At 39.8% G+C, this 26,187-nt stretch overlaps 2 protein-coding genes across 5 annotated transcripts in view; both read left to right on the top strand.

The window, feature by feature from the left end:
- Positions 1-912: 912 nt before the first annotated feature.
- Positions 913-19,630, top strand: si:ch73-252i11.1 (uncharacterized protein LOC553517 homolog). Of its 4 annotated transcripts, none has more exons than XM_038738954.1 (12): positions 913-1,290; positions 4,917-5,052; positions 8,380-9,208; positions 9,312-9,362; positions 9,500-9,626; positions 10,488-10,647; positions 13,731-13,851; positions 13,960-14,056; positions 14,193-14,274; positions 15,534-15,664; positions 16,460-16,611; positions 17,045-19,630. In XM_038738954.1, exons 1-12 carry the CDS (start codon positions 1,016-1,018, stop codon positions 17,695-17,697), a joined length of 2,814 nt encoding a protein of 937 aa, XP_038594882.1. In that variant the 5' UTR covers positions 913-1,015; the 3' UTR covers positions 17,698-19,630. The 4 variants fall into 4 exon arrangements, with proteins under 4 accessions (XP_038594882.1, XP_038594883.1, XP_038594880.1 ...); XM_038738955.1 differs by having other exon boundaries at positions 914-1,290; positions 14,196-14,274; XM_038738952.1 differs by having other exon boundaries at positions 915-1,290; positions 10,485-10,647.
- Positions 19,631-23,976: 4,346 nt separating this feature from the next.
- Positions 23,977-26,187, top strand: part of LOC119918271 (synapsin-3-like) — a 110,421-nt gene continuing 108,210 nt past the window's right edge. Inside the window, 1 exon segment of the mRNA XM_038738917.1 lies at positions 23,977-24,115. The gene's annotated coding sequence lies outside the window, so the exon portion shown is untranslated.

The following is a 26,187-nucleotide window of genomic DNA, read 5'->3' as shown; positions in this document are numbered from 1 at the left end:
TTTAAAACACAAAATAATTGATTAGGTTTTCATCAACTTTGCAATGATTTTACATTTCAATCACTGGTCCAGGCGTTTGTTTCTATGTTTTCTCACAGGCATATCTATATTTACATGCTAAAGTATTAATTTCAAATTTGTTGTATTTTTGATATGGAAACTGGGCTTGATTCTGTTCTCAGACTCTCAAACAAATAATAATTCTGGCAGCTGTAAGGATAAAACTTTAAATGTACCGAATTGCAGTGATTTCTTAAAAAGTTAAGGAACCCCAGGGGTGACATATGGAGTGAGACAGATTTTACATTAATAGGATTACATTAATGGGATTTCAAAAGTGGCAAATGTAATCTTACACACCTACTGCAGAAAGCAGTAATCAGATTACAGACACTTTTAAATAAAAGTGAGAGAAAAGCGATAACATTCTGTACTCAGAAACATAAAATACAGATTGCAGCATTTAAATGATCAAATCATGTTTTATGGTATTTTTATGATGCCAGTGGATTAATAATACATCATTTTTATTTTTTTAAACCATTGCAACAAGTAAAATAATTGCTACCCGCTGACATAGGCGGTCCTCAGAGGCAGAAAGTATCACTTGACTTAGATGATTGAATTTGATAACAAAGTGTGTTTTTGCAGTGACATTTCAGTTTCATTCTGTCTTTAAATATGATACATTTATATTATATTATATTGGACAATTAAATGTGGACTTTTCTGGTACTTTTCAGATTTAAAATATTAGTTAGAAATTTACCCCTAATGTTGAACTAAAGCAGAGGGAGCTCTGTCCTCACATGGCTGAAGGGCTGTGAGGTAACACAGGGGCGCCCCCAAGCGGACGGCAGCTGCGTTACAGCATTAAACCCAGGCTGAACATATTTGAGTTTCGGTTTCCAATCATCAGAAATGATACTGATCCTTTCTCCTCCGGGAAGTCAGCGTTCAGTCTGCAGTTTCTGTGTTGTCCGAGGCTGGAAGGAAACACAGGGAGAGCGTCAAAATGAAGGAGTCGGAAATATTGAAGTTTATCTGCGCCAATCAAGGAGCAGTTGAAACTGATTATTTGGTGTTTAATGTTCCTGATTCAACCAATGTTTCGGACATCATTTGTAACCAGGACAAATTTGCGTCGTGCTGTCCCTTCGGGCAGCCGAAGGTGGTGGCCAGGACCAAACTGAGACTGTGCAGAACCAGAGACTGTCAGGGACCATGCAAGGGGCTACACCTGTGTAAAAACTTCCTCTTCATCGGATCATGTCAGTTCTCTCAGCTGAGGTAAGTATGTTTGCTTGTACAAGGCCTAATGTGAGTCAAGTTAAAGGGGCCTGTCTGCCTGAGGTTGTTGGTGTTAGACATGCAGCCAGAGAGGCCTGTGAGTCAGGCTGACTCCTTCGAATACATGTTGTTTTAAATTAACGTTTTATTGTCTAAATTTGTAATTATAGCCTATAAATTTCTATGTGTGGCCTCGCCACACCTGATGCATTCACATAACGTACTGTTGGCGAAGTCCCATGGCACTCACCGGTGGTAAAAAACAAACCGAGCCAGAACAAACATTGGCATTGTGAAGGAACTGGCCTAAAGGGGACTCACTGTGGGTGGGTAACAAGTGAGGTAGGCCTACAGGTTATTTATTATTATTATTATTTTTTTTTTATTAAATAAAGCACTTAAATAGTTGATAGATAAATGGTCTGCAAATAGTTGTATTATTGTTCTCTATTCTTTTTAATATTATTATGTAACTGCATTGTCAACTGTATGTTTGTCTACATGTAGCACCTCATCACCAAAACAAATTCCTCCTATGTGTTAAACACTACTTGGCAATAAAGCTCCTTCTGATTCTGATTACATGCTCATTTTTAATGACTTTTGGAAACAGAATGTACTTATTAGTGTGGCTGAAAGAGGGTATTTGTAGTGACAGAAGATGGAGAATAGAACACACATGCCTTTGGTGTGAGAGACCTGGGTTCAGTTCCCACTGTGACCCATCCACCATTGTGTCCCTGAGCAAGACACTTAACCCCTAGTTGCTCTAGAGGTGTGCGACCTCTGACATAAATAGCAATTGTAAGTTGCTTTGGATAAAAGCGTCAGCTAAATGAATAAATGTAAAAGATAACTAGATCAAAACCAACTACATACCATAAAAAAACATGGAACAGCTGCTAGTTAATGTAGCCACAGTACAAATGTATTCAGTTATCCTAATGTTACAGTTGATGTAGCTGTCTGTGATATTTCCTGTGTCACTTGGCCCTGACTCTCCCTGCAACACATGTTTGTGAACACAGAACTGTCTTCAAAGCAAACTCTGATGACATGCCATTGGAATAACAAAGTCTTTTTACTATGTGAGTTTTAGAATTTACTATGTCTAGTAGCTATCCATACAACTTACAAGCTCGTCCTCCTCAGTTTTTTCTACTCCTGCTCCTGTGACCTATGTCCACTGTCCTCTTCCTCTTAAAATACTGTAGGATGCTCATCTCTGTGTGAACATTTTGACTACTTTCAAATTATTTATGGACACGTAGCAGAGACACATACACACCTCATGGCACAAGTTTTTAATGTCAGGGATGGTCACGGACAGAAGCAAAAAAGTGGCCCAGGAGTTTGTCCCTGGTCAACCCGCTCTCCAGACAAAGCATTTGTTGGGGCCTCTGGGTCTTTATTGCATTCTTGAGAATTTTATGCAAGTAGAGTACATAACTAAATGAGCCATTAAAATACAGTTCTGCTATTGACCTCATCTCTGCTGTCTGTCTCATGTTCACCATGTCATGTTCTGTACTGGTGCTGCTGGCCAGTGGCGGGTGGAGTACTCAAAATCTTTACTCAAGAAAAAGTAAAAGACAAAAATGACAAACCTACTCATGTAAAAGGATAATAATATATTTTATCTGCTGTTCATCAGGTTTGATTTGATTTCTAGGGAATGCAATTTGCTTTGCTGGCTGATTATCTTTAGCTATTTCTGTTTAATAATTATTTTCCTTTTTTAAAACTCCATGAAGGTATTGATAAGATCACTTTAAAATATCATCTTGCTGCCCAGCTGACTATTGTTGCATGTAAATTTTATTATGGACATGTAGTCAATCAAACCTCTTGCTTTGCAGTAGCACAGGCTGCCAAAACAATCTGATTATTCCTAAAGCATCTAAATAATCTTTACAACGCAAAGAATGATTGTGGCAATAACACGAGAGCAGCTCTTTGTTGAAGCAGAGTAAACCTACATACATAGGAAGCTGTGCCTCATGCATAAAGCCCAACAGGACTGTTTTATCCACCATATTTTCTTTCTCTCTGCATCTCAAAAATGATTGTTTCCTGAATAAATAACAGCTGGTAGCTGCTGAGTGAAAGCCAGCAGTGCCATGGTGTGCGCTCGCTAGATTTCAGTAGAACAATAAAGCCTTAAACTGAAAAGGTATTTGCCTGATTTTCTAAATGTTTACATCTGCCCAGCTCATTCATATCTGTGATAAGCGCCCGTCTCTGTACCACAAAGGAGACCTGGCGCTCTTCTGCGTAACTGCGTGCACACAGCCTGGCTGACAGCTCATTTGGTTAACGAAGCCTATAGCAGATTACAGACTGGTGAAGTTATGAAGGTATGAATGGAAAATGTAGCAAAATTAAAAGTAGATTACAGGCCCACAGAAAATACTGGAGTAAAGAGTAAAAGTAGGCTGCAGTTTTAAAAAAGGAACCTGAAGCAAACTCTTTTTTTTCTCCCTTAACTTTTCAGCACCACATTTGCCTTCTGACGCATGTTTTCTATAGGCCTATGTGATTTTTGTCCGCGTTTCAACTGTTTAATGTGTCTGATGCGGAATTATGTGATTGATTGATTAACTAGTCTCTCAAACCGCCTGGCTATGAGCCGTCTCCAAAATCGCCAAAAAAAAAGTGAGGGGGACAAAACATAGATTTTGAAATGTGGGGGGGGGCATGTCTCCCTCATGTATAATGGCTCCTACGCATATGGGTCACACACAAGTCACGTTCAGGTCACTGGCAGACCTAGGAGTACCCCTTTCTCTGTATTAGGTGCATGTCGACATTGGCCTGGGTAGTTAGGTAGGAGCGAGTCATTACTTAAGTTACACAGCCAAGGACAAGATATCTGACACACTGACACCACAGTTGCCTCCTCCGCCAGCAGCCGGTTATTTTAGCTTAGCTCAAAGGCTAGAAACAGTTAACTTAGCTTGACTCTGTTCATAGTAAACAAAACCTGCTTTCCAGGCACATTACCGCCAAAGCGGACGAACTAACATGTTGAATTAGAGCTAAAAATGTTATATTAAAGTTTATAAACTACAGGGTTTGCCTTTATGGGTGTTAAGTTAAGTGCTGGACTGTTTCTTGGCTGGGTGCAAAAAAGTGTAGTTTCGCTTGGCAATGGTGTGGACTCCTGTTTTCAGGATTAACGTTAATGCTAAGCTAACATAAAACTCAAACTTTGTCCGTCACGCCCCTCCCCCCAAATCTTCAATAATTCAGGGGAACAATCAAGATTCTGGTTATCAAAATATGCCTGCTAGCATCAGAGCAGTTTTGTTTGTTTATGTCACCACATGAATCATTCATGCAACTTTAGGACAGCTCAACATCCAGGGCCCCTGTTTGAGAACCACTGCTATAACTCATATTTGATTAAATGTGTTACTAAATACTTGGCTTTATTTTTCAGCAGCACTATTTAACAACTGACTTAGATGTTAGACTTTCCTGCCACCACATGAACACATAATTTACTTTTATATTCACTCATCATATATCCTTTTTGCTAAAACAAAACATTAAGCCGGAACTGTTTAAAAAAAAAAAACAACAACTTGTGACTGAACTGTGCATGTTGTGTTCTTTGATAACAGGAGAGGATGCAACTTCTCCCATGAGCTGGACTCTGGTCGCAATGAGGTGATACTGAGAGAGCACGGGCTGGAGAGTCTGAGCAGGTCGGAGCTGTGCACACTGCTAATGCAGAGCGACAACACGCTCCTGCCTCCTGTGAGTCTGACTACATGCAGACATACAAATCTCATTTAGTGTTTCCCTTAAGACGGAGTTGTAGCAGCAGAGATGAAAGGAAACATTTTTTATGCGCTTGCACCCTGGATGTGCATAAACAAAAATACGTTCACATCATTTTGGACCATTATTACCACATCTGTGTACAAAAAGTTGGGAAAGCTAGAGCAGATGATTAGTAAACAACACCCAAAAAGTCCCTGTAAAAAGATGAACTATAACCATTAGATCTGGGAAAAGTCATTTAGTTAGTTTTTGATGAATGCTAATATGACTTACAGCTTTTATTATTATAGAAATTAACATAAATGTAGGCAACATGTGAGAACCAGCATATTTATTTATTCACTCCCTTCTGCATAAATACCAAGCATTTCATTTGTACATTAAAATATAAAAGAAATTCCTATTGTAAAAGACTAGTTAGCATCCCTAATTTTCTTTACTAATCTCAGCTCCTCTATGGTCACCATTTTAATTTATTTTCATAATAGAGTTTTTCAGACTCATCTGAAAATAATGTATTTTAAATATCAAGATGTACAGTATGTGTACAGGACGGAGTAGGGCTGTGCGATATTACAAAAAAATTCATATCCCGATATAGGTAATTTCATATTCCAATAACAATATATATCCAGGTATAGAACTTTTTTTGTAAATTCAATAAAATATCATGAGTTAATTTCCAACATTAACTCTATTTCTACTCTATTTCTCTGCATCATAAAGGTGGGGTAACTTCTGGAGAAATCCAATAACACGGCAAATGCCATGATATAGAGTGAACAATGACACGCATGTAATGTAACTAATATTAGCTAGGTGGTTGGTTAGTAAACTGTTGCTAAACTGAACAAAATTATAAACGCGACACTTTTGTTTTTTCCCCCATTCATCATGAGCTGAGCTCAAAGATCTAAGACTTTCTCTATGTACACAAAAGGCCTATTTCTCTCAAATATTGTTCACAAATCTGTCAAAATCTGTGTTAGTGAGCACTTCTCCTTTGCCGAGATAATCCATCCACCTCACAGGTGTGGCATATCAAGATGCTGATCAGACAGCATGGGTATTGCACAGGTATGCCTTAGGCTGGCCACAATAAAAGGCCACTCAAAAATGTGCAGTTCCATCACACAGCACAATGCCACAGATGTTGCAAGTTTTGAGTTTCAAGTTAGATGTTCGACTCCGAATCTCCAACATAAAACTAGCTTCACTGCAGTGCAAAGCGCCGTCCCCTTTGAGAAATATTATGGTAAAGTGTGGAATTTGCTACACAACGAAATTAACGAGAGAGCACAATTGTTAACGATAGGCATCTTCCTATCGTCATAACGCACAGCCCTAGGAGAGAGTTTAGTCTAAGCCTGTGCCTGATGTTCCCATCTCTGGACAAGTAGGTAGTAATGACATGTGGCTCAAAATCAATAAATCAATACATATTTAAATAAATAATAAAAGAGACAAAGGAGTATTTTAATACTCACTTGTTAAAGTAAAATCTGTGTGGCACAATATGGTATCCAGGTCATTATATTCTATACCAGGCTGCTGGGCAGGACAGGTTTAAAAAAAAAAAAAAAAAAAAGTAATGACATGCGGCTAATGAACCTTACTTCCTAACAATTTAACAAACGTTACATAACATCCATAAATCATACTGTTTCCGGCTCAGCATCCAGGACCGGAAGCCCAGAGGAGATGTTGGCTAGCTCCAACAGCCTTCACTTTTCCCGCAGTTGGACAACAGACATACTTTTATTAACGGACACACTGTCACCTACATGTACATTCACTGCCAGACTGACAACTGACTTTTCGTCCGCTAAGCTAACTTATACAGTCACTTTCTGCCGCTCGCTCGCAGTCATTTGCTCACCCACACACACATTCCGCACACACATTCCGACTGCCCTATACACACTTGGGTAACTTCTGGAGAAATCCAATAACATGGCAAATGCCATGATATAGAGCAACAACTGACACACATGTAATATAACTAATATTGGCTAGGTGGTGGGTTAGCAAACTGTTGCTACACTGAACAAAATTATAAACGCAACACTTTATAAATGCCCTATATTTTTTTAACTGGTATGTGATATAATATGAGTGTGTGAAGCGCCAGTCCTCAGCACAATTGGTGGCTCGGTGTATACATGAAAGAAAGGGGACTGGCACTTCCCAACTACCTGGACACTCATTGGCTATTGTAGGCTGTAAACAGGGCATGGAAGATTCTATTGGGGCAACTAAACTTTTGATTGACATCTTGTCAATCAAAAGTTTAGCATGTAGCCACTTATTTTTTTTTTACATGCTAACTGCAGTTAGGCTGATATAAAACAGCAATTCGTGTGTATTTATTGATATATTAATGCGTTTTGGACTAAATATTTTACTGGATTGGATCGTCTGGACCTTTGCCAACAAAACAAGGCTTTTTTTTATCGGAATGTAATCCACCGGTGAAGCATTTTACTCCTTGGCGTACCGGGACCTGCCCTCTCCATATTGCCCAGCCCTTCATACCAACCCCCTTTTTCCCCACATCAAGCACTGATTATAGGTGGTGGCAAAGAAATTTACCAGAATGCAGGAAATGAAACATTTAATGCTAAAAATTTCTCTGGGGGCGGACCCCCAGACCCTTCACATCATATATTTCCACATTTAAGATTCCTTCAATGTCTTGTGAGCTAAGTGTATCATCACACCACTAATCTAAGTCCCTATGTCCTCACCACTTTTCAACACAAAGTTACACTCTTGCCCCCGACCCTCCGTCTTTGTCGTAACCCCAGAACACATTTTAGGCACATAAGATTTTCTTGCTTTAAGCCCTGCACTTAGATGTCCTTTGAAGAATAAGGAGAGGGTGCAGTGTGAGTGAAAATCATTAGTAGCCCACCTGCGTTGTCTGTCCGTGCAAACCATTTGTCCTTTACAATTCTCCGTTCGTCTGTAGTATTACCTTCTTTTTTCGCCGAATCCTCTGCAACAGCGGAGATACAACGCTGGTGTGTGGATGGAGATCGTTTTGGTTTAAAGTAATAGTGTGGATGTAGCCTAAAAGCTGTTGCCTCAGTGTATGGAATGGTAAACTGATTCTGTAAATGTTTGACTTTGTTACACACTTATCTTTAGCTGGATAATATCTGTATATATCCTCTTAAAGATGTTGTTCACTGAAAATAAAATGTTTATATTACAACAGATGGTTGTTTTCTGACCGTGTGTCCTTGCTTTGCTTGATTGTAACTACCTTGCCTTCTTGTCTTATCTTCCCTATACCAGATATGTTACGATTACAACAATGGTGACGGGGAGTTTGGCCGGTGTCAGGAAGGCTTTGATTGCAAGAGACTGCACATCTGTGAGAAGTACTTGAACCGCGACTGCAGCTGCTCCAAGAATCATGATTTTTACGCTCCACAGCCGTTAAAAAGCCTGCTGGATAAAGGCGTGCCTGACAGCCTCATTGGCTCCTTGAAGTTTGTCTATGCAAATAAAGCGGCTTTGAGGTACAGCAATGATGCGAGCAACAGGGCCAACCGTCAGGCGCGTCAGCCAAAGTCATCCATTGGTGAATTCTTTGCTGCTGCCGACAACACTGATGCGAGCGGCGACGATGGTCTGAATTTCGAACAAAGGCAGTGGTACAGAGGGAGAGGAGGCAACAGAGGGAACAGAGGGAACAGGGGCAACAGGGGCAACCGGGGCAACAGAGGCAACCGGGGCAACAGAGGAAACAGGGGCAACAGAGGAAACAGGAGCAACAGAGGAGACCACGGCAACTGTCAACCGCCGCAACGAAGCTCTTCCATTAGTGACAGCTGTAGTGACTTCTTCGATCTGTTCGCCGACAGTGGACCAAACGAAGGCAGCGGTGACTGGCTGCAACTGACCTCTTCCACCAGTGACATTTCTGGTGCTGCCAACGACACTGACGCGAGCAGCGACGATGGTCAGAGCAGAAACCGGACACGAAATCGGAATAGAACTTCAACAGCGGTCAGAGGACACGGTGGAGACCATCAGCCGCTGCAGCCAACCCGCTCCGTCCACGATGATGCAAACAGCGGTGATGGACAGCGCAGACGAGAAAGGCCCAGGCCTGTGAGAGGTAAACTACACCAGCTTTCATTCCAACTGTTTTCTGACAGAACTCTGCAAACAAAAACAAAAAAACAACACTTAGTAATGCACGTTTTGTTTATTTCCTTTAGATAAAACGGAGATATGCATGTACTTCATCAAAGGACACTGTAAACATGAGGGTGAGTAGTCATCATAGATCATAGATCCTCATGCGAAATGGTAATATAATTAATGGCTATGTGTTCTTTAGAGTGATTGTCACAAAAAGTTTGATCCTGGTGACATTAATCTTGTTTAATGGCCGGTGTGTCCTCAGACCGGTGTTTTAAAGCTCATGACAAGATGCCATACCGATGGCAGGTCAAAAAGGATGATCAATGGAACGCCTTGCCCGATAATGAGACGATAGAGAAGGACTACTGTGACCCTAAAAACACATACAGGTACACTCTACAGACATTTAATGAGATTGTATTCCTGGGGAAAAGTTGTTCTTAAAGTCAACCATCTCAAGGTGTATAACCACCAGTTTACAGTTGTAGGGTTTCACTTTTAAAGAAGATCACTTTCATGCTTAACTTCAAGTATTTCCTGTTCTTTTTTTCCTGCTAAAGAGGCAACGCCTTCTGAAACATTACTCACGCCATCTGTGGGCTCTGAAACTCAGACTGAGAAAATTGCTCTTTAAAGAAATAGTGAATAGTTTATTCACTTCTTTGCCACAAGTTCAATGAGGAGATCAATACCACTCTTGTGTTTGTACAGTATATGAATCTACAGCGATCTTCTTTAAGGCAGGGTGTGGCACTGAAACCGCACGCTTTAGACTGAGAGTCCACAAGCTGTCAAGTAAAATTAGAGCGTTAGCTTTCAACGTTATTTTTAGAAAACTGATGAATAAGATAGATATTAAGTGCATTTCCATGTAAAACTGGTTTGATGGGTGGGACATAAAGCAGAAAGAGATTATTCGCTGTAAACAAATGACATATTAGTGGTGGAGAGAAAGATATTTTTCACTTGATGAATAGGGTGGGACATATTTTTCTTCTGACTGGTATAGCATGAACTCACAATTAAAGATCTGTTAATCACTCATGCTGTACCGGGAAGACAACTTATACATTTTACATAATTACAAGAAATAAACAATATGTTTTCCTCCTTTGTTTGTTCAAAGGTAATTTTTCATTGGATAGGGAAAACTCCAATATGGATCTGATGTTACAGCAAACTAGTGTGTGTGTTTGTGTGTGAATTGAATTGTATGAATTAATTGTTACTCAATTTGATGTCTGTAGTAGCAGCAGCAGCCCACCTGTGCATTTTGACACGATGACCTGTGGACTGGACAAAGTGCGACGACTCTCTACCGTTAACTCTCTGCTCGAGCCGACCTTCATCCACACCACTGAGTGGGTTTGGTACTGGGAGGATGAGTTCGGAAAGTGGAACATGTACGCTGTGAGTAACGTTTATTTTAGTGGTGGATAATGCAGACGTGAGGGAATGCCAGGAATTTTCACGGGGGGGGCTTAGAGTACGACACAGTGCACATCTGTTCACAAAATCTAAATAATTTCAAGGGTATAAAAATATAGTCAGCACAGCTAAAAGGAGAGTGAACATTGGACCTACATTCATCAGGTGGACATTTAAGTGTTTACAGTTTTTTCTCTGCCCCCATTTGGCCTAAAAACAGTTAGTGCATTTTGAAGGTCATATTGCCACACTAAATTGTTTTTTTCAATTACATTAAGACGTGTTTACTATTTTTTTTATAATATTAGTTTATAAAGCTAAAAAACAATGGAGTAACAATGGCAGAAATAGGGATGCTACCCCAATCTGCAATACTGATATTAGAGCCATATATTATCTGACCGTTTTAAGGCTGATCAAGGTTTGAAGTCATTACTCTCCAATAATGCCCTGTCATAAATTTTCTGTCATAAATATCCCTTGTTGAAACCTTGAACAGTTTGTACTAGATAACAGTGTTAGCAAACAGAGGAACAGCCTGAAAAAGCAGCAGCAGCAGGCAACAGTTTCATTGAAGATATGCGCACTGACAACATGCCTCTGCAAGCGGAGTTAGTAGAGCTGATTCAGGCTAAAAATGGCCACTTTACCTCCTATTTCAGTGACATTTTAGAGGCGTACCACAACCCTAAATGCCGCTGTAGTGACAACAACTCCCTGCAGCAAACTTCCTATAGTAACTTTTGCACATGATGGAGTAAGAAGTGAGGCTGTCCAAGCTTTGCTCTGAAGTGGAATTTATATTGTAGTAATAGCCTTCCAATCAGCTATATGAGCTATGCTGGGTGGGTCCATGTCGACATTGACAGTTGTCGTGGAATGGAGCAGTGTCAGATTCTGCCTTTTAAAGGGACAGCAATTTAAAAACTCACATCACACCAGGATTGAACTTCCCACTTCATCCTTCCCACACATGATCTACTAATCTTGCGCTGAACTGACGACTGCGTGTTTACATAACCCTGCAAGTCTCTATATTCTGTTTCACCCGATTTTGTTTATGATAGACGTTTCTTTTTTACCTGCTCTCTTCTGTTGCTAAAGCTGCCATCCATGCACATCATTAAAGTTTTAATCTAATCTTTTATGGCTCTATAGCCATACAAAAAAATCAAAAGAGATGACGCAACACAGGCTGAGCTGTGTGATCAGACAGCGTGGCAGCATCTCTGAGGAAAGAGATTAGCGGCAGCGAAGATTGTTGCCAGATTGCATAAATTTGAATTTGTCATGCTCGTATTGGACTGTTGAATTAAGAAATACAGTTTTAAAGGCGTTTGGAGCTCCCTCAGCTAAAGCTGATCAGTTCTCGCAACTTCTAAAGCTGAGCCCTTCTTAACAGTTTTGTCCTCCAGGTTTACACTTTTGAAAGGAACATTACGTGAAATTACAGATTTTAGACTTTCAGAGCGTCGTGTAAGCATAAAATAAAATAAATTAGGAATAAAAGATAAGTGTCGGGTAAAAGCCCAGGATCTGATGAAAATCTAATTGTGTATCTGGTTAGGTTCATCATATTCACATTGTTTCTCACAATCCATTCACATGAATTCAAGCACTGAACTTCTAAGGCACATTCTGACATTTTGTGCATTTGTATAGTAACTGTATAGTATTATAATTGATTTAAACTTTAATTTACTGTTCTAAATTCAAATTGCGTTGTGTTCTGAGACATGAGATATTTACGGTCTAAAAAAAGCTAAATATGGAGATTAATAAATGGATCAAGGAAGAATGATGAAATGTTAACTGTATTAACTGTCTGAGCTGTGGTCAACAGTAGACTTCTAATTTTCATTCAACACAACAGAACATTTTCAACAAATTTTGACACTACATGTCACCAAACTTGAGAATCATACCAAAATATAAATTTCATATCAAGCAGTATCCATTACAACAATGTTACAATAAATATTTCTGCAACCAGCAGCAACGGATGTGACCATATTTGGACGAAATGGTGGAGCTAGCTAGCTTGCTTATCTAGCTGCATCTGTAATTCACAATAACTGTCATTTTAACAGGGCAGACAATTTCGTCTAGCGAACAAAAGTCTTAAAACTAAATGAGAAAGTGAACAGCCAACTCCTAAAAAGCTTTTTCAACGGCGCTGGTTAAATTTACACAGTGCCATGGGTACAAGTCACTCTAGCCGCATCGACAGGTTGCCATGGTAATGACTTGTCAATCATAGATAATCCCGCCCTGAAGCATACTCTGCTTTATGGTCTATTTTCCTCTAAATAGGACCATAATTTACTAAATGAACATCAGAAGACTTGAAACTAGGGATTCAGACCATAAACTCATTGGTAATGAATCAGCAGAGAAGTAGGGTCATTTTACTATTTTTCTAATGGAGCCGGACTTCTTTTTGCAACCAGACGAGTCACCCCCCGCTGGCCGTTCGATAGAATGCAGGTTTAATGGACTTCCTCGTCCACATCAGTTGTCTAACCGGAAGCTTCCCGCTTGGTAAAAATAAAGAAATGTTGTTTTTTGACAATAAGAAATTCGGTATTAAGCAACAACAAAGGAATTAAAGACAATGAGTCTAGTGCCATCATCCTGTTTGCTTAGCTTATTTTAGCGTTAAGACAGAAAACAAATGGAAACAGCTAGCCTGTCCTATGTGTGCGGATTTTGTTACCATCAAACAGTCCTAGGCTAGCGGTTTCTCCGCATTTCCTTTCTTTATGCTAAGCTACGCTAACCGGCTGCTAGCGACATACATGAGAGTGGGGTCGATCTTCTCATATGACACTTACAAACAATGCAAATAAAATAATTTTAAAAGCACTTGTGTTTCCCTAGCTAGTTTTGTTTGCAGGAAACAACAATTTCACTGAAATTCATGTTTATAAATTTACAGATTCTGTAGGCGATAATCTCTTATCCGCATACCGTACAAGCTGGCTCCTGATTGGTCATCTACCATTTCAGTTGAATATGTAGATGTTTTTTGAGTTAAAAACAGACTTGTCTTTCTTGTGCGGCAGACTGGTGGACACAAAGCAGCAGACATGGACAGCGCCAAACTGGAGCAGAGGTTTCTGGACAATGAGAAAGATGTTGTGGAGTTCACCGCAGGTTCACAGTCATATACACTCAGTTTCCAGGGTAAACAAAGATTATGCAATTGATCTCTGAGTTTACAGTTGTGTGCAGACATTAAAGCAAATATTGTAAAGGCTGTATTATAATCATGTAAATTTTTCCCTCCCACAGACATGATACAAACAAACAAGCACTATGGCACTAAGAGGCTTGTGAAAAGACGGCCACGGTTTGCCTCTGCAGCTGATGTCCAAACAAGGAGAGTGAGGTATGATGTCTCATATATACGATGTTAGTCCCACTTATGTTTTCCACCTTTTAAACAAACATAAGCCAAAAAACAAACATTTTATTTAAATTACCTCACAATAAACTAAACCTGATCCTAGTTTGCTTTCTGACAGCAGAAGGCCTCTTGGTCAACAAACTTTCACCGCTATACCGGACTCCTGGGACAAGACGCAGGTTCCTCAAACAGGATTCAAGGTATTGTGAATACGCCACACATCAAACTGCATAAGAAACACAACTTAAAAGTACTGCTTCAGTAACATTCTTGTCTTGGCTTAGGAGTTACGTGAATGTACACGCTATTAATATTTTTTGAAAAACTACTAGAAGTAGCCAAATGCACGTGATAATTTACTTTGTGTGTATTTGTTAATTGCTTGTCTTTTGGGTGTAATTTTCTGATAGAATGGGGGGAAATCCATGCAGTGTTGCATCTTTTGTCATTTTCAATCATGAATACACTACAAACTCAAAATTACTAGATAGTAATTGGGGGCAGTAATTTATAACAATAATGAAGCTTTTTTCAAAAACAAAAAACAAGGATTCTATATTGATTCATTTATTCAAGCAAGTTAATTTTAAGAGACAAGGCTGGCGAAACCTATACTTTCCTTATTGTGAACAAATATTCTGAAAACAGTAGTGAGTGTAGTGAAAGTCTGACATAGATTATTCCTCTGTGTCATACAGCTTTATTGTCAAAACTATTGAAAACTCTTCAGCATGCCACACTGTTACACTCACTGACATGTTCCTTCGTTATCATGAACATGGGCACTGTAGTTTATTTTGACTCAATCCAGCATACACTGTCCTGCTACTCTAAATAATCCAAATGTGTGTTAATCCGCTGCTGAAAATAGTCCCTAACAAATCCACTGTTTGCTCCTGTTTCAGTAACATTTGACAAAAAACACAGTGCCCAGCGGTAGTCGTAAGATACAACCATATATCTCTGATGAACCCACAATTGGTTTTGGTCTTTTGTTGGTGGTGTTTTTTTAGCTTTTTTTACAATAACCAAAAATTTTAAATAATAAAGTGAAGAGAAGTGACTGACTGGGAGGAATAAAAAACACTTTGAGAAATCTTAACAAGGACACACATTGTCACCACCTGTACACAGACAAATGTAGAGCAGCAGTCTTGACAGGCAAGAGCTGTAATAAACACTGCAAATTTGAGCAGCTGTAATAAAAGCAAAACATGCACTAATTGGCTGCAGCAGCTCCCCCTTGTGGAGAACTTGCAGCCTGTCAGTTTGTGTCACAGTCCATCGAGACGCTTTGCGTTGGAAAATGGTTGGCAACAATGCATGCAATGTAAAATCTTTCAAACGAGCAATCACAGGAATTACCTCCTAGTGTTGCTAGATATTTACTGTAGATCATTCAGTATGTGTTGTCTCATAATAAAATAAACTGTGTTTACTTTCTCTGTGTGTTTCCCAGCGAGTGTCCCTCTTGCGCTCCTCAGATGAATTTAAGGAGATTGAAGCTCTTTTCTGTAAAACCATGAGAGGCTTTGACATCCTCAGCATCGAGAGGATTCAGAACAAAGCTCTTTGGGAAGTCTTTCAGTGGTACGTATGGGATTTTCATGTTTGTTCCGCCATCACTTCTCGTAAAACTTTCAATATTCGAAATCTACACAGCTGATTTCACCTCAAAACTTCTCAGAAGTGGATTTAGTGATGAAATTCCATACGAAAATTGTAAAATATAAAACTTTCTGTTGCTGGCCTGTCTGGCCCACGCGATGATGATGCAGTGAATATTAAAATATTCTCTCTGACCAATCAGCAGTCTGTCGTGTTTTCACGTTACATTTTAGTATCCCTCAGCTGGCTTGGAACCTCGACGGAGGTGAGGTAATACGAAAAAAGTACCTGGAAGCAGGTACAGGTACAACATTTCTACTATGTAAACCCAAACAAAGGCGAGTCGAGCCACAGGGCCTCCGCTCAGACTAGCTTGGTTTGAGGGCGTACCTGACCCCCGCTAGCCGCTTGGCAAGCTTTATGACGCGTTTTCATTGTGACGTCAAAAGTAAAGGAAGTGAAGGGCTGGACTACAAACGAGCTGTTTTCAAGCGGTTCAGAGCAGAGCTTTCTGTGGGAGATGGGAAATCCCTTTGTGCTGGACTTTGGGCTTTTTCACTTTGCAAACCTGTTACATGCACAAAAAAGAGATATAACTCAATAAAGGAGAGAGGAAACGCCCAAAAGCATAATACCACCTCTTTAATGCACAGTTATGGGGTATGGCTGCTACAGCTATGGTGGCTAGCGTTTGCTCGCTTTCTATTTAAGATAGCTCCCATTCCTGAATGCATCTGCTTGATTTAAGTTCTTAATTTTCTTTTTTTCTTAATAAAGGCAGAAAAATCAGATGAAGAACAACAACGGTGGAAGGAATGTGACAGAAAAAAAACTTTTCCATGGCACTGACTCTAAACATGTAGATGTCATCTGCCACACCAACTTTGACTGGAGAATCTGTGGAACTCATGGAACTGCTTTTGGCAAAGGTGAGTTGAAGAAATATTCACATTTTTGTCATAGACGAAAATGTTAACTTCACAAAGAAAGGTACAAAGGTACTAAAATTAAATTAACAAATTTATTAATTTATTTAATAAAAGGTACTAAAACTAAATTAAAGGTACAGTTTGCCCAAAAACTTTCTGGCATTTAAGCTTTCATTTCATTTCAATATAATTGATATTCTGAAAAAATATTGTCAATTAATCAATAAATTGGCCGAACAATTGTTTGAGTCAATAGTCAAACAAAAATGCTAAATATTTGCTAATTTCAGCTTCAAACAATGACCAGACAAATAATTTCTTCAAGAAAATAATTTGGAGATTAATTATTGTAGTTATTTGCAGTCTTTCCACATACGATATAATGCCATTACAACAACCCCCAATTTTAATTTCTTTCTGTGTGGAAACCCAGGTAGTTACTTTGCCCGGGATGCCAAATACTCCCACAGCTACACCGGTGACTCTGATGTCAAATCCATGTTCATCTCCCGGCTGCTGGTGGGAGACTACACCAGAGGGTCCTCCGACTACCGCCGCCCTCCTTCCAAGGACGGAGGGGACATAAACTTTTTTGACAGCTGCGTAGACGACGTCATAAACCCTTCCATCTTTGTTGTGTTTGAGAAGCACCAGATCTATCCTGAGTACCTTCTGCAGTACAAGACCACAGACCTGTTCGATGACATATTTGGTGCTGCGTCTGCACTGGCATCCAGACGAGTACCAGCTCCGAGACCAGCGCCCCAACCCAGCGTATCAGTTTCTAAACCCAGCGTATCAGTTTCTAAACCCACCACATCCGTTTATAAACCCACCACATCCGTTTATAAACCCACCACATCCGTTTATAAACCCACCACATCAGTCTCTAAACCCACCACATCCGGTTATAAACCCACCACATCAGTCTATCAACCCAGCACACCGTCTTACCCCCCCAGCGCATCACCATACCATTACCAATCTAGCAGATTAGATGACCTGCTCATGATGTCTTCTCAACCTTCTCCACCTTCTCCCCCAGTCCGAAAAGCAAAGAAAGGTGATTCATGTGTCATTGCTTAGTGAGAAACGTGAAGTGAGTGCAGGTGTGGTTATGTTTTTTGGAATGGATAATGACTTTAGAAGTAGCTTGATGGGGCTCATGCCGAATGCTTTGGGTCATTTTGGTGATTAAATATAATAATAATATCTATGAAAGTGTGGAATGAGGTTTAGAGTGGCCAGAAAACCAGTCAAATAGAAAAAATCTACAGTAACCGGGAAATGTTAATTACACGAAATGTAAGTGAGATGCTTTGTATACTTTGATTTATTCACTAAATCGGTTTCCACTGCACTTTGTCGCATTTTGCTTTTAACAAATCACCAACTCAAACAGACCAATATGTAACATTCTTTTCAGGTTTTCAATTTTTTTTTTTATGTGCATATTAAAAATGTGCAGCTGAATAGAAACTAAAATAGCTCAGGAAAGTTTATACATCACAATAACATTAATTTAAACCACTAGTAATTATTGCAGAAAGAGATGCTGCGGCATAGCTCCCCAACCAGTAGTGGGTGACAAAATCCCTTGCAGATATTCAAAAATAAGTTGTGAAATTTATTGCTTTATTCACAAATTGTAAATGAGGTTGTGGTGTGTAAGCTTTTTTGTTTCACACAATATTCAGGGTGTACGGTTATTGATTATTTAACGCACAGATTTTGTGTTGTGTAGTTAATTTGCTTAACACTACGATTCCCCTGCAACTAAAAACTTTGACATTTCCCAAACTGTTGTACTTTGTTTTCAACATTATTGATTCTGTGCCTTGAAAATAAATGTAATATTATCATTAACTGCACACAGACACACTGTTTAATTTCAGGTTTGCAGGATATGGCCTTGTTTTCTTACTGCTGGAGCTGCACGTCTGTCTCATAAGTGAATTTAAAACGCCACCATCTGTCGAGTTGGGCCTCTCAGTGAAATGAGGCAGGGCACAAAAAATGATTAGTATGGCTGCCGGTGCTTCCTGTGACATTAGGCCTGCAAATCATCCCACCTCCCCTCAACTCACGCACACACAGTATACATACACTAGCAACCGCCTCCTGTTGTGTTTCCTGACAAAGTGCAGTGGAAATGTTTGCATGTTAATGTGAGATTTCATTGTAGTTATGCACCCTGATTTTTCATTCGCCCTGCTAAAAAATGCAGTGATTTACACTTAAAGCTCAATTGATTTGTACACTATCTGCAATGATTTATACTATGCTTCTGAAATTATCCGCCTTCATGGAGTGATTTACATAACTGTAAGAATATTAAGATATTAATTCAAGCACTGAGTTTTACTATATGCAAAATTTTGGCACTTTGGCCGTCGCCATATTTGGATAAGAGAGGTGGAGGAATATACATTGCTGCACCTGACAGGTCACCATGGTAGTGACTTGTCAATCACAGGGTAGCCTCTCCCTAAAGCATACCCTGCTTTATTGTCTATTTGCCTCTAAATGGGACCATAATTTACTGATGAACATCATGCGGTATTAAAGGAGACTAGAAGCTCATTAGGAAAGTGTTTCCTGAGGTAATAAATCAGGTGAGAAGGAGGCATATATTATCATCTACTACTATGCAATCTGACTTATTTTGCAAACACTGGACTCGCCCCGTGTTGGACATTAGAAAGAATGCAGGTTTAAGGAACTTCCGCGTTGGCTTCACTTTTCAGACCCGGGGGGTTTCCCACTTGGAAAATACCCATGCCAATAGAATTTAAATGAGAAGATAGCTCCATAAATATACAGGACCTCTAGCATTTTCAGAACCATAAGGGCTCGTTATAGGGACCTTGTAGACTACCAAGTTTCTGATGTCAATGATGTACTGGGTGTGCAGGATATACACCTATAAGACCTGATTCCAGCTGGTTTAATATCATGTTCTTGATTCTTGCAATCCTGTCATTTCAAAATAAAATTGTGTTTTTATTTGAACTTTGAACAGTTTGTATTAATGACCAAACTAAGATGAGGGGATTTACAAGCACAGGGGGATGGCGGTTGGAGCTGGAGGGCTGACCGCCCGGCTGTGTGTGGTTGAGTATAAAAACAGTAACTGTGAACATTTATTCCCCTTTGGTTCAAAACATGCAGCTGCTTTTCTGTGCAGAAAAGACAAAAACACTTCTGATGGTACAGTAGATTACAAGGAGAAGATTCCCAGGGTAAAGATGGATTCTCAACCACTGCATCTATTCGCTGCCACCAGCGCTTCATTATGTATTTACTGCCCATTAAGATGGGGCTGTTCTATAGGCAATGCAGCTGTGCCCTGCAGGATGCAACAGCCCACCCAGTGACAGTAAATATCCTCTGACATTAAGCAGCTACTTCCTGTCTGATGCGTGCCCGTGGCATGTGCTGTGTCTTGCCCTGGCTGTTGCTTCCTGGCAGTCAAAGCAGATCGTTCAGTGCCGGCTACGTGGAGCTCCCGGGCCTCAGCATATCTGAAAATCTTTTCCTGCATTGCAAGAGCTTATGAATTAAAGATGTGTCCTTTCCCGTTTGTTAGTGTGCACCCCTAGTGTTTGAGGTGTTTATGTTTCTGCTGAGTCGTGATGGTTTTGTTCCAGCCGATGGAAGAATGGTAGAGCGCCAAAACCCCTGGGCGAGCGGGTCTTTATGTGGCTGATAGCAGGAGACGTTTTTGTTGAGTTTCTGAAATGTTTGTGGTGATTCCAGTAACAGCTGCGGTCAGCAGATCTGCTGCATGTGCAGCCTCAATAGATCAAGAACGCACCTGTTGATCAGCTGATTAATAAAGGTGTATGGTTACAGCTGTATTTTTGGTAAGTCTGTCTATATTTAATTCTGGTACTTCAAACTTTAAAGGTGCTTCGTGCAGCATGTCATTCACAGTCTTTACACAAATTTTACATTTGGCTACATAAGGGGGCATCTGCTGGATTCCTTCACAGCAAGAAACTGGAGGCGGGCGTTGTTCTACCATGGTAAACCATTATTGTTTCTCTTTAGCCTAGCCAGGGATGGCAATGGCAGTCAATCCATCACTTTGGTTCAGGCTAAAATTAGCATATGGATTGACATTAAATTTAGTACAGACAGTGTATTAACAACTATTGGATGGATTATCATAAAATTTCTCTTGCTTCTGACAATCATATGACCCCCAGGATGAATCGTAATATCTGTGGTGATCCCTCAACTTTTCATAGCAGGATCATGAGGTCTACTGTGTCCAATACTATAATACTTAAAAATAAAATACTCCAATTCCCATCAGCTCATGTGTTCAGTGCTGTTTAGCAAATGCTAACAAGCTAAATTGGGAGTATGTAAGCATTTAGCACTGCTGAGCCTTGTATTCTACAGGCTTACAGAGCTGCTAGCATTGCAGTAGATATAACTTCCGCATTTTATGGGATGGGAAATTACCGTTGTGCCACTATACGTCTGTATTGATGACACAACATGATAGTAAACTGGTGAGAGTCTTGTTTTCCTGTATAGTCCTACTAAGACTTATACTTCTACTATTGCATACCTATACTTCGAGTTAATGTGCTATTTCAGTAAAACTCTCTCCCCTTCTGGGACAGAAGGACAGGAAGCAATTGGGAACATGGGAAATGTGGTCCTAATGTAATGTGGATAAACTACTGCTGTGAGATAGAAACTACTAATCCTCTGAGACTGCACCCTCATCTTAGTTTCTATTTTTGTGCAGCTGCAGCATGCAGATGTATCTTGCTGTGATTGGATGACAATATTTGTACTGCACTTTGGGGTGCAGCCTCTGTGTCTCTGTTCTTGTCTCTTTTCTTTTTACAAAGACATACATTGATAGCAGAGGGTTGCCTTTTGCCATGAATCGATGCCGACACCATTTAACGGCCAAAGAGCAGCTAAAACATAGGCCTATCTACAAACTGAGTTGATTTGGTATTTGGCTATACATATCCAACTTAATGCTGACAAAGGGTTGGACTGCAGTGTACATTAAATGTGGAAATAATGAGTTGCTATCGCAGCATCTGTGAATTTTGCTGTTTACCTCCAGAGGGCTGGAAGCTGGACAGCTTCTCATTAAAGTGTAATTAGCTCCAATACAATCCCAGGATTTTTACATTCACTCACTCAGTTATCCATTAATTAATTAAAAGTATCCTTTTAATCCAGCGTCATAATTAGGCTCTGTATGTTCTCATTATTATTCAGACATTCTGACATATGATCGGTTAGATACCCACTGAACTTCTGAAATGAAACATATGATCAAATATTTAAAATATTACCCAAATAACAAATAATACCTTTATGGTATCAGCCTGCAGTTTAAAGAAATTGGCTTTTGACCATACAGAGAATTACTCTTTCAGGCTAGAAAACTCTCAGCAAACTGACTAGAGCTACTCAGTGGGGGCATAATGCCTGCGGACTGTGGGTCAAATGAGTTTAATGATGTTGTCATTACACTCTGTTACGTCAGTGACAGCTGTGGGTTGACTTGTTCTTCTGTGCCTGAGTGCCGTCATCAAATATTTACCTCTGCTGATATCAGTGTGCCAAACATCTCAATCATCTAACTTTTCAGTAATGATTCGTTCATTAATTATTTTGTCAAAAATGTAGTAAATGTTCATGATGGAAAGCAAGTACATCGAGGGAACCGTGACCATTTAAACCATTACAGCAGTATTAGTTGATTTATTGGCCTCAGCAGCAAAAGCCTGTAAAAACAATGTTGATTCATCAAGCAGACACGCAGCAACATTAGCTTTCATTTGGAGCCATGTTTGTGTCCACCTGATGAATGTATACGTTTGATATTTACTCTCCTTTTAGCTCTTGTTTGGTCTCCACCAACTCCTAAGGGACAAATCTGATTTTTAGTGGCTTTGTTCAGTAGCTTATCACTAACTAGCTGTTTGATGCTAAACAGGTAGCGTACAGTGGTTTTGTTAGAGCATCTTAGCTGAAAATAGGTGTCAGAGATTATTGCAAATTATGAACATCAGAAAGCAGAAAAAGCATCATATGTTCTAATATTTCAGCGTGCACCAAATTTGTATGTGCTACATAATGATCCAGAGAAATGAGACCTATGTGTCGTAAGTATTTTTTCAATGCTTTGATACATACATTTGTGGTCATTTGAAAAGGTTGTCTTGAAGCCACAATTAAACAACATTTTGACAATGTTTTCCTTCCTTAAACCTGTAAAAACTGATTTTTTGGCTACTTTGGGGCAGCACAACAAGCTATTATAACATAGCTAGACTCTGTGTTTAACATGAGCAGTTGCTGAAGAAAATAAACAGTCCGAAACTGACAAAAACTTCGATTTCAACTCCAGCAGATCTGATCAGAGAATGATCAGACATTCAAAACCACCTTTTTCATGTCTTCAATGCTCGGTGCTACAAAAACATCGACATAGCCTACATTAAAGTTGATGTGGTGAACATGTTAGCGAACAGTTGCTTATCTAGCCTACATATTCAGCAAAGAAAGAGCAAGGTTAACATGTTAACATGTGTGACATTGTTTTTGTCCACTTGGTAAATGTCCAATATTTACACTCTCAACTTTTGCTTGTCTTCACTAAGTCCTGAGGAAAATATCTGGCTGCTAAATCTAAGTCGCTTTGGATAAAAGCGTCTGCCAAATGAGTAAATGTAAATGTAAATGTGCCGTCATGTTCACTAGCTAGTAGCTAACTGTATCTGTCTGTTTATTCATGAGAGGTTAGAGTTGGGTTTAACAGAGGGAACTGCAGAGTTATGCGATAATAGTCTGTGGGTGCCCCTTTTTAAATTGCACGTAGTTATTTGATCCATTACTAATATATAATTTAGTTTTAAACTAAAACATGATCAGCTTATGTTCAGACTCATCATAAACTAAATAGGCTATAGGCTATCATTCACCGGTGTGGCCCAGCTGTGGCAACTCTGGTTTTAAGTGTGTATCCCATGACAGCCTGAATGAGAAAATACCACCATTTGTCTATAATCAAAAAACTTTATCCTTTAAATGAATTTTTTAGATATAAAACACATATAAGAGGAATTTCAACTACATTTCTGAGTGCAAAGACAAACAAAACAGTCTTTAAATAAATCACAAGAATAAAAATCTTGTGATTCTTTTTTAAATTCTCTAGCCTTTTTTCCTGATTCCCTTTTTTATTCCATTTGGCTTTGCTAAGAAACGCTCCCTCAATCAAGCTTCATGGACCGACTGCATAATGAATGCATTACACCCCTCACGTTCCCGGCATGCATTGTGGAAACAGAGAGAGAGAGAGAGAGAGAGAGAGAGAGAGAGAGATGGGGGGCTTGGCTGGGAGGCTGAGAAGAGGATCGTGGACCTGAGCGCAGAAGAAGAAGCAGCAGCATCAGAAGAAGAAGAAGAAGAAAAAGGGTCAGCATCCGACACTTGCTCATCACTGACAACCGCTCAGGTAAATTATATGCGCATTTATTTCCAGCATCATTCCCACGTTTTGTTTCCAGTACGTGTCCCCGCGTGTGTGTTTTACTGCTGCGGGCTTCTGCTTTTGGAGAAATCAGCCGCATCACACAATGAAGCTCATCTTTTCCGGGTTTCCCCCCCCTGTTATTATTTTTGTTCCTCGGATAAGATGCGGAATGACCCGTGAACACAGGCTTTTGCTGCGTCTGACTGGTTAGAGTGGTTTGACAGCTTGGTGATAGGTACTACTCTAGGTCTGTGCAGGGATTCCCTCAGCCATGTCTCTGCAGCCTACGGTCCAGTCACTCCTCCGCTGAGCGTTTCACTAGGGGAGGGAGGCGGGGAAGGTTGGGGTATCCATTTCATGACTGTGACCGTGGACGGTGGATTAGAAAGTCAGTTTACTCGCATTTGCAGGTCAGTCTTTATCACAGTCATTTATCTTATGCATCTCATTTAGAGATGTGAAATGATGCAGAAAAGCCCCCTTTAGCCCTAATTAAGCTTTTTTTTTCTCTGATCTGCTTTGCCTCAAGATAATGGGCAGTTTTTGATATAGGCCTTTTTACCCATATTTTACAAACTGTACACTCAAATTGAATATTCTAAATTATAACCCTAAAAAAGTCTGTGCCCATGCTAAGGGGCAAATACTGTTGTGTTACAGGTCCAGTGTGTAATACTTAGGAGGGTCTATTGACAGAAATGCAGTATGATAGGTGGTGTATAAAGACCTTACATAATGAACCTTAATGTTTTTATTACCTTAGGAGGAGTCACTTCTATCCACATACCTGCAGGTCCCCTAACATGGAAGTCGCGATGTTGCACCACCATGTTTCTATGGTAGCCCAAACAGACAAACTGCTCTACAGTGTGTTTTGTCACTATGTTGAATACATACGAAGAAGAATGGAGAAAAATTAGGAGAAGTAGTAGTAATCATCATCGTTGTCTGGTTTGTTATAAGTAAGAAGAGAAGTGAAATTTAAAATAGAGGAGCACACTTGTTATTTAGCAAAAGAGCCGACAGAGCATGTCAGCCATAGCTTCTCCTACGCACTTGGAAAGGGAGGGGTGAGCGGTGACTGTGCTGTTGGTTACAATTCGCAACCCTCACCACTAGATGCCACTAAAACTTACACACTGAACCTTTAATTAAACCCTACGATAGCCCTTTTTGTGGGCCACTAGGGGGCAGTGGAAAAAAGCACAAAATTGACATATCATCTATTAAGTGGATAATGTTAGCAAACAGTTGCCTGTATAGGCCTACACATCAGGTAGGTATGGAGCAACACAAGCATTCATTTGTGTCATTGTGTTTCTGGCCACCTGGCAAATATAATTCCAATATTCACTCTCTTTTTAGCTCTGCTTTGCTCTCCACCAATAGCTGACTACTTACTTACTTACTTACAGCGGCTAAATGCTCCACTAGCTAGTCGCTAACTTTGCCTATCTGCTGTCTGGTGCTGAGCAGGAACCCTATACAGTGAGTTTCTAGCGTGCTTTCTCCCCAAACAGCTGCCTACAGCCGTGAGTGGTGAAGTTGTGTGCCAGAAAACCAAAACAATTAGCTTAAAGATGCTAGTACGCTCCAAAGAGCTGAGGGGAACTGCAGTCAGGTGATAATTCACTATGTCATAACTTCTTTCATATACTGTACATGTATTCGTGTGAGCTATTGTTAACATAAAAATTTTGATGATAGCCACTTTGAACAGCTTTCACACAGCTTTCTACCACAGGTTTTTATAATTTTAGAGCCTATCGTTTTTCTTTTTATCTGTGTGCTACTCTAAGTGGACTTAAAGTGTGTCAGATATTTCTCTTCACCAAGCAGAAATTAGTAGCCTGATATTGGAATCAGAATCTTATTGAGGGGTAATTTGCTTTTGTTGCCAGGATGCTTCCAGTCAAATATGATCAAACCACACCCACAGAGTCCAGATGGAGCTGAGTTTATACCTAAAGATGCTCTTTTCTGGACTTTAACTTTGATTGTTGCTTATTTAGAAATGGATATTTAATGTTGTAGAGAAAAACTTTCAGGGGATT

The sequence above is a fragment of the Micropterus salmoides genome, unplaced genomic scaffold (assembly GCF_014851395.1).
Source record: "Micropterus salmoides isolate LMB-PRFRI ecotype aquatic unplaced genomic scaffold, ASM1485139v1 Ms_hic_scaffold_23, whole genome shotgun sequence".
Lineage (NCBI taxonomy): Eukaryota > Metazoa > Chordata > Actinopteri > Centrarchiformes > Centrarchidae > Micropterus > Micropterus salmoides.
The sequence above is the reverse complement of the archived record's forward strand: the minus strand, read 5'-3'. Positions and strand labels throughout refer to the sequence as shown.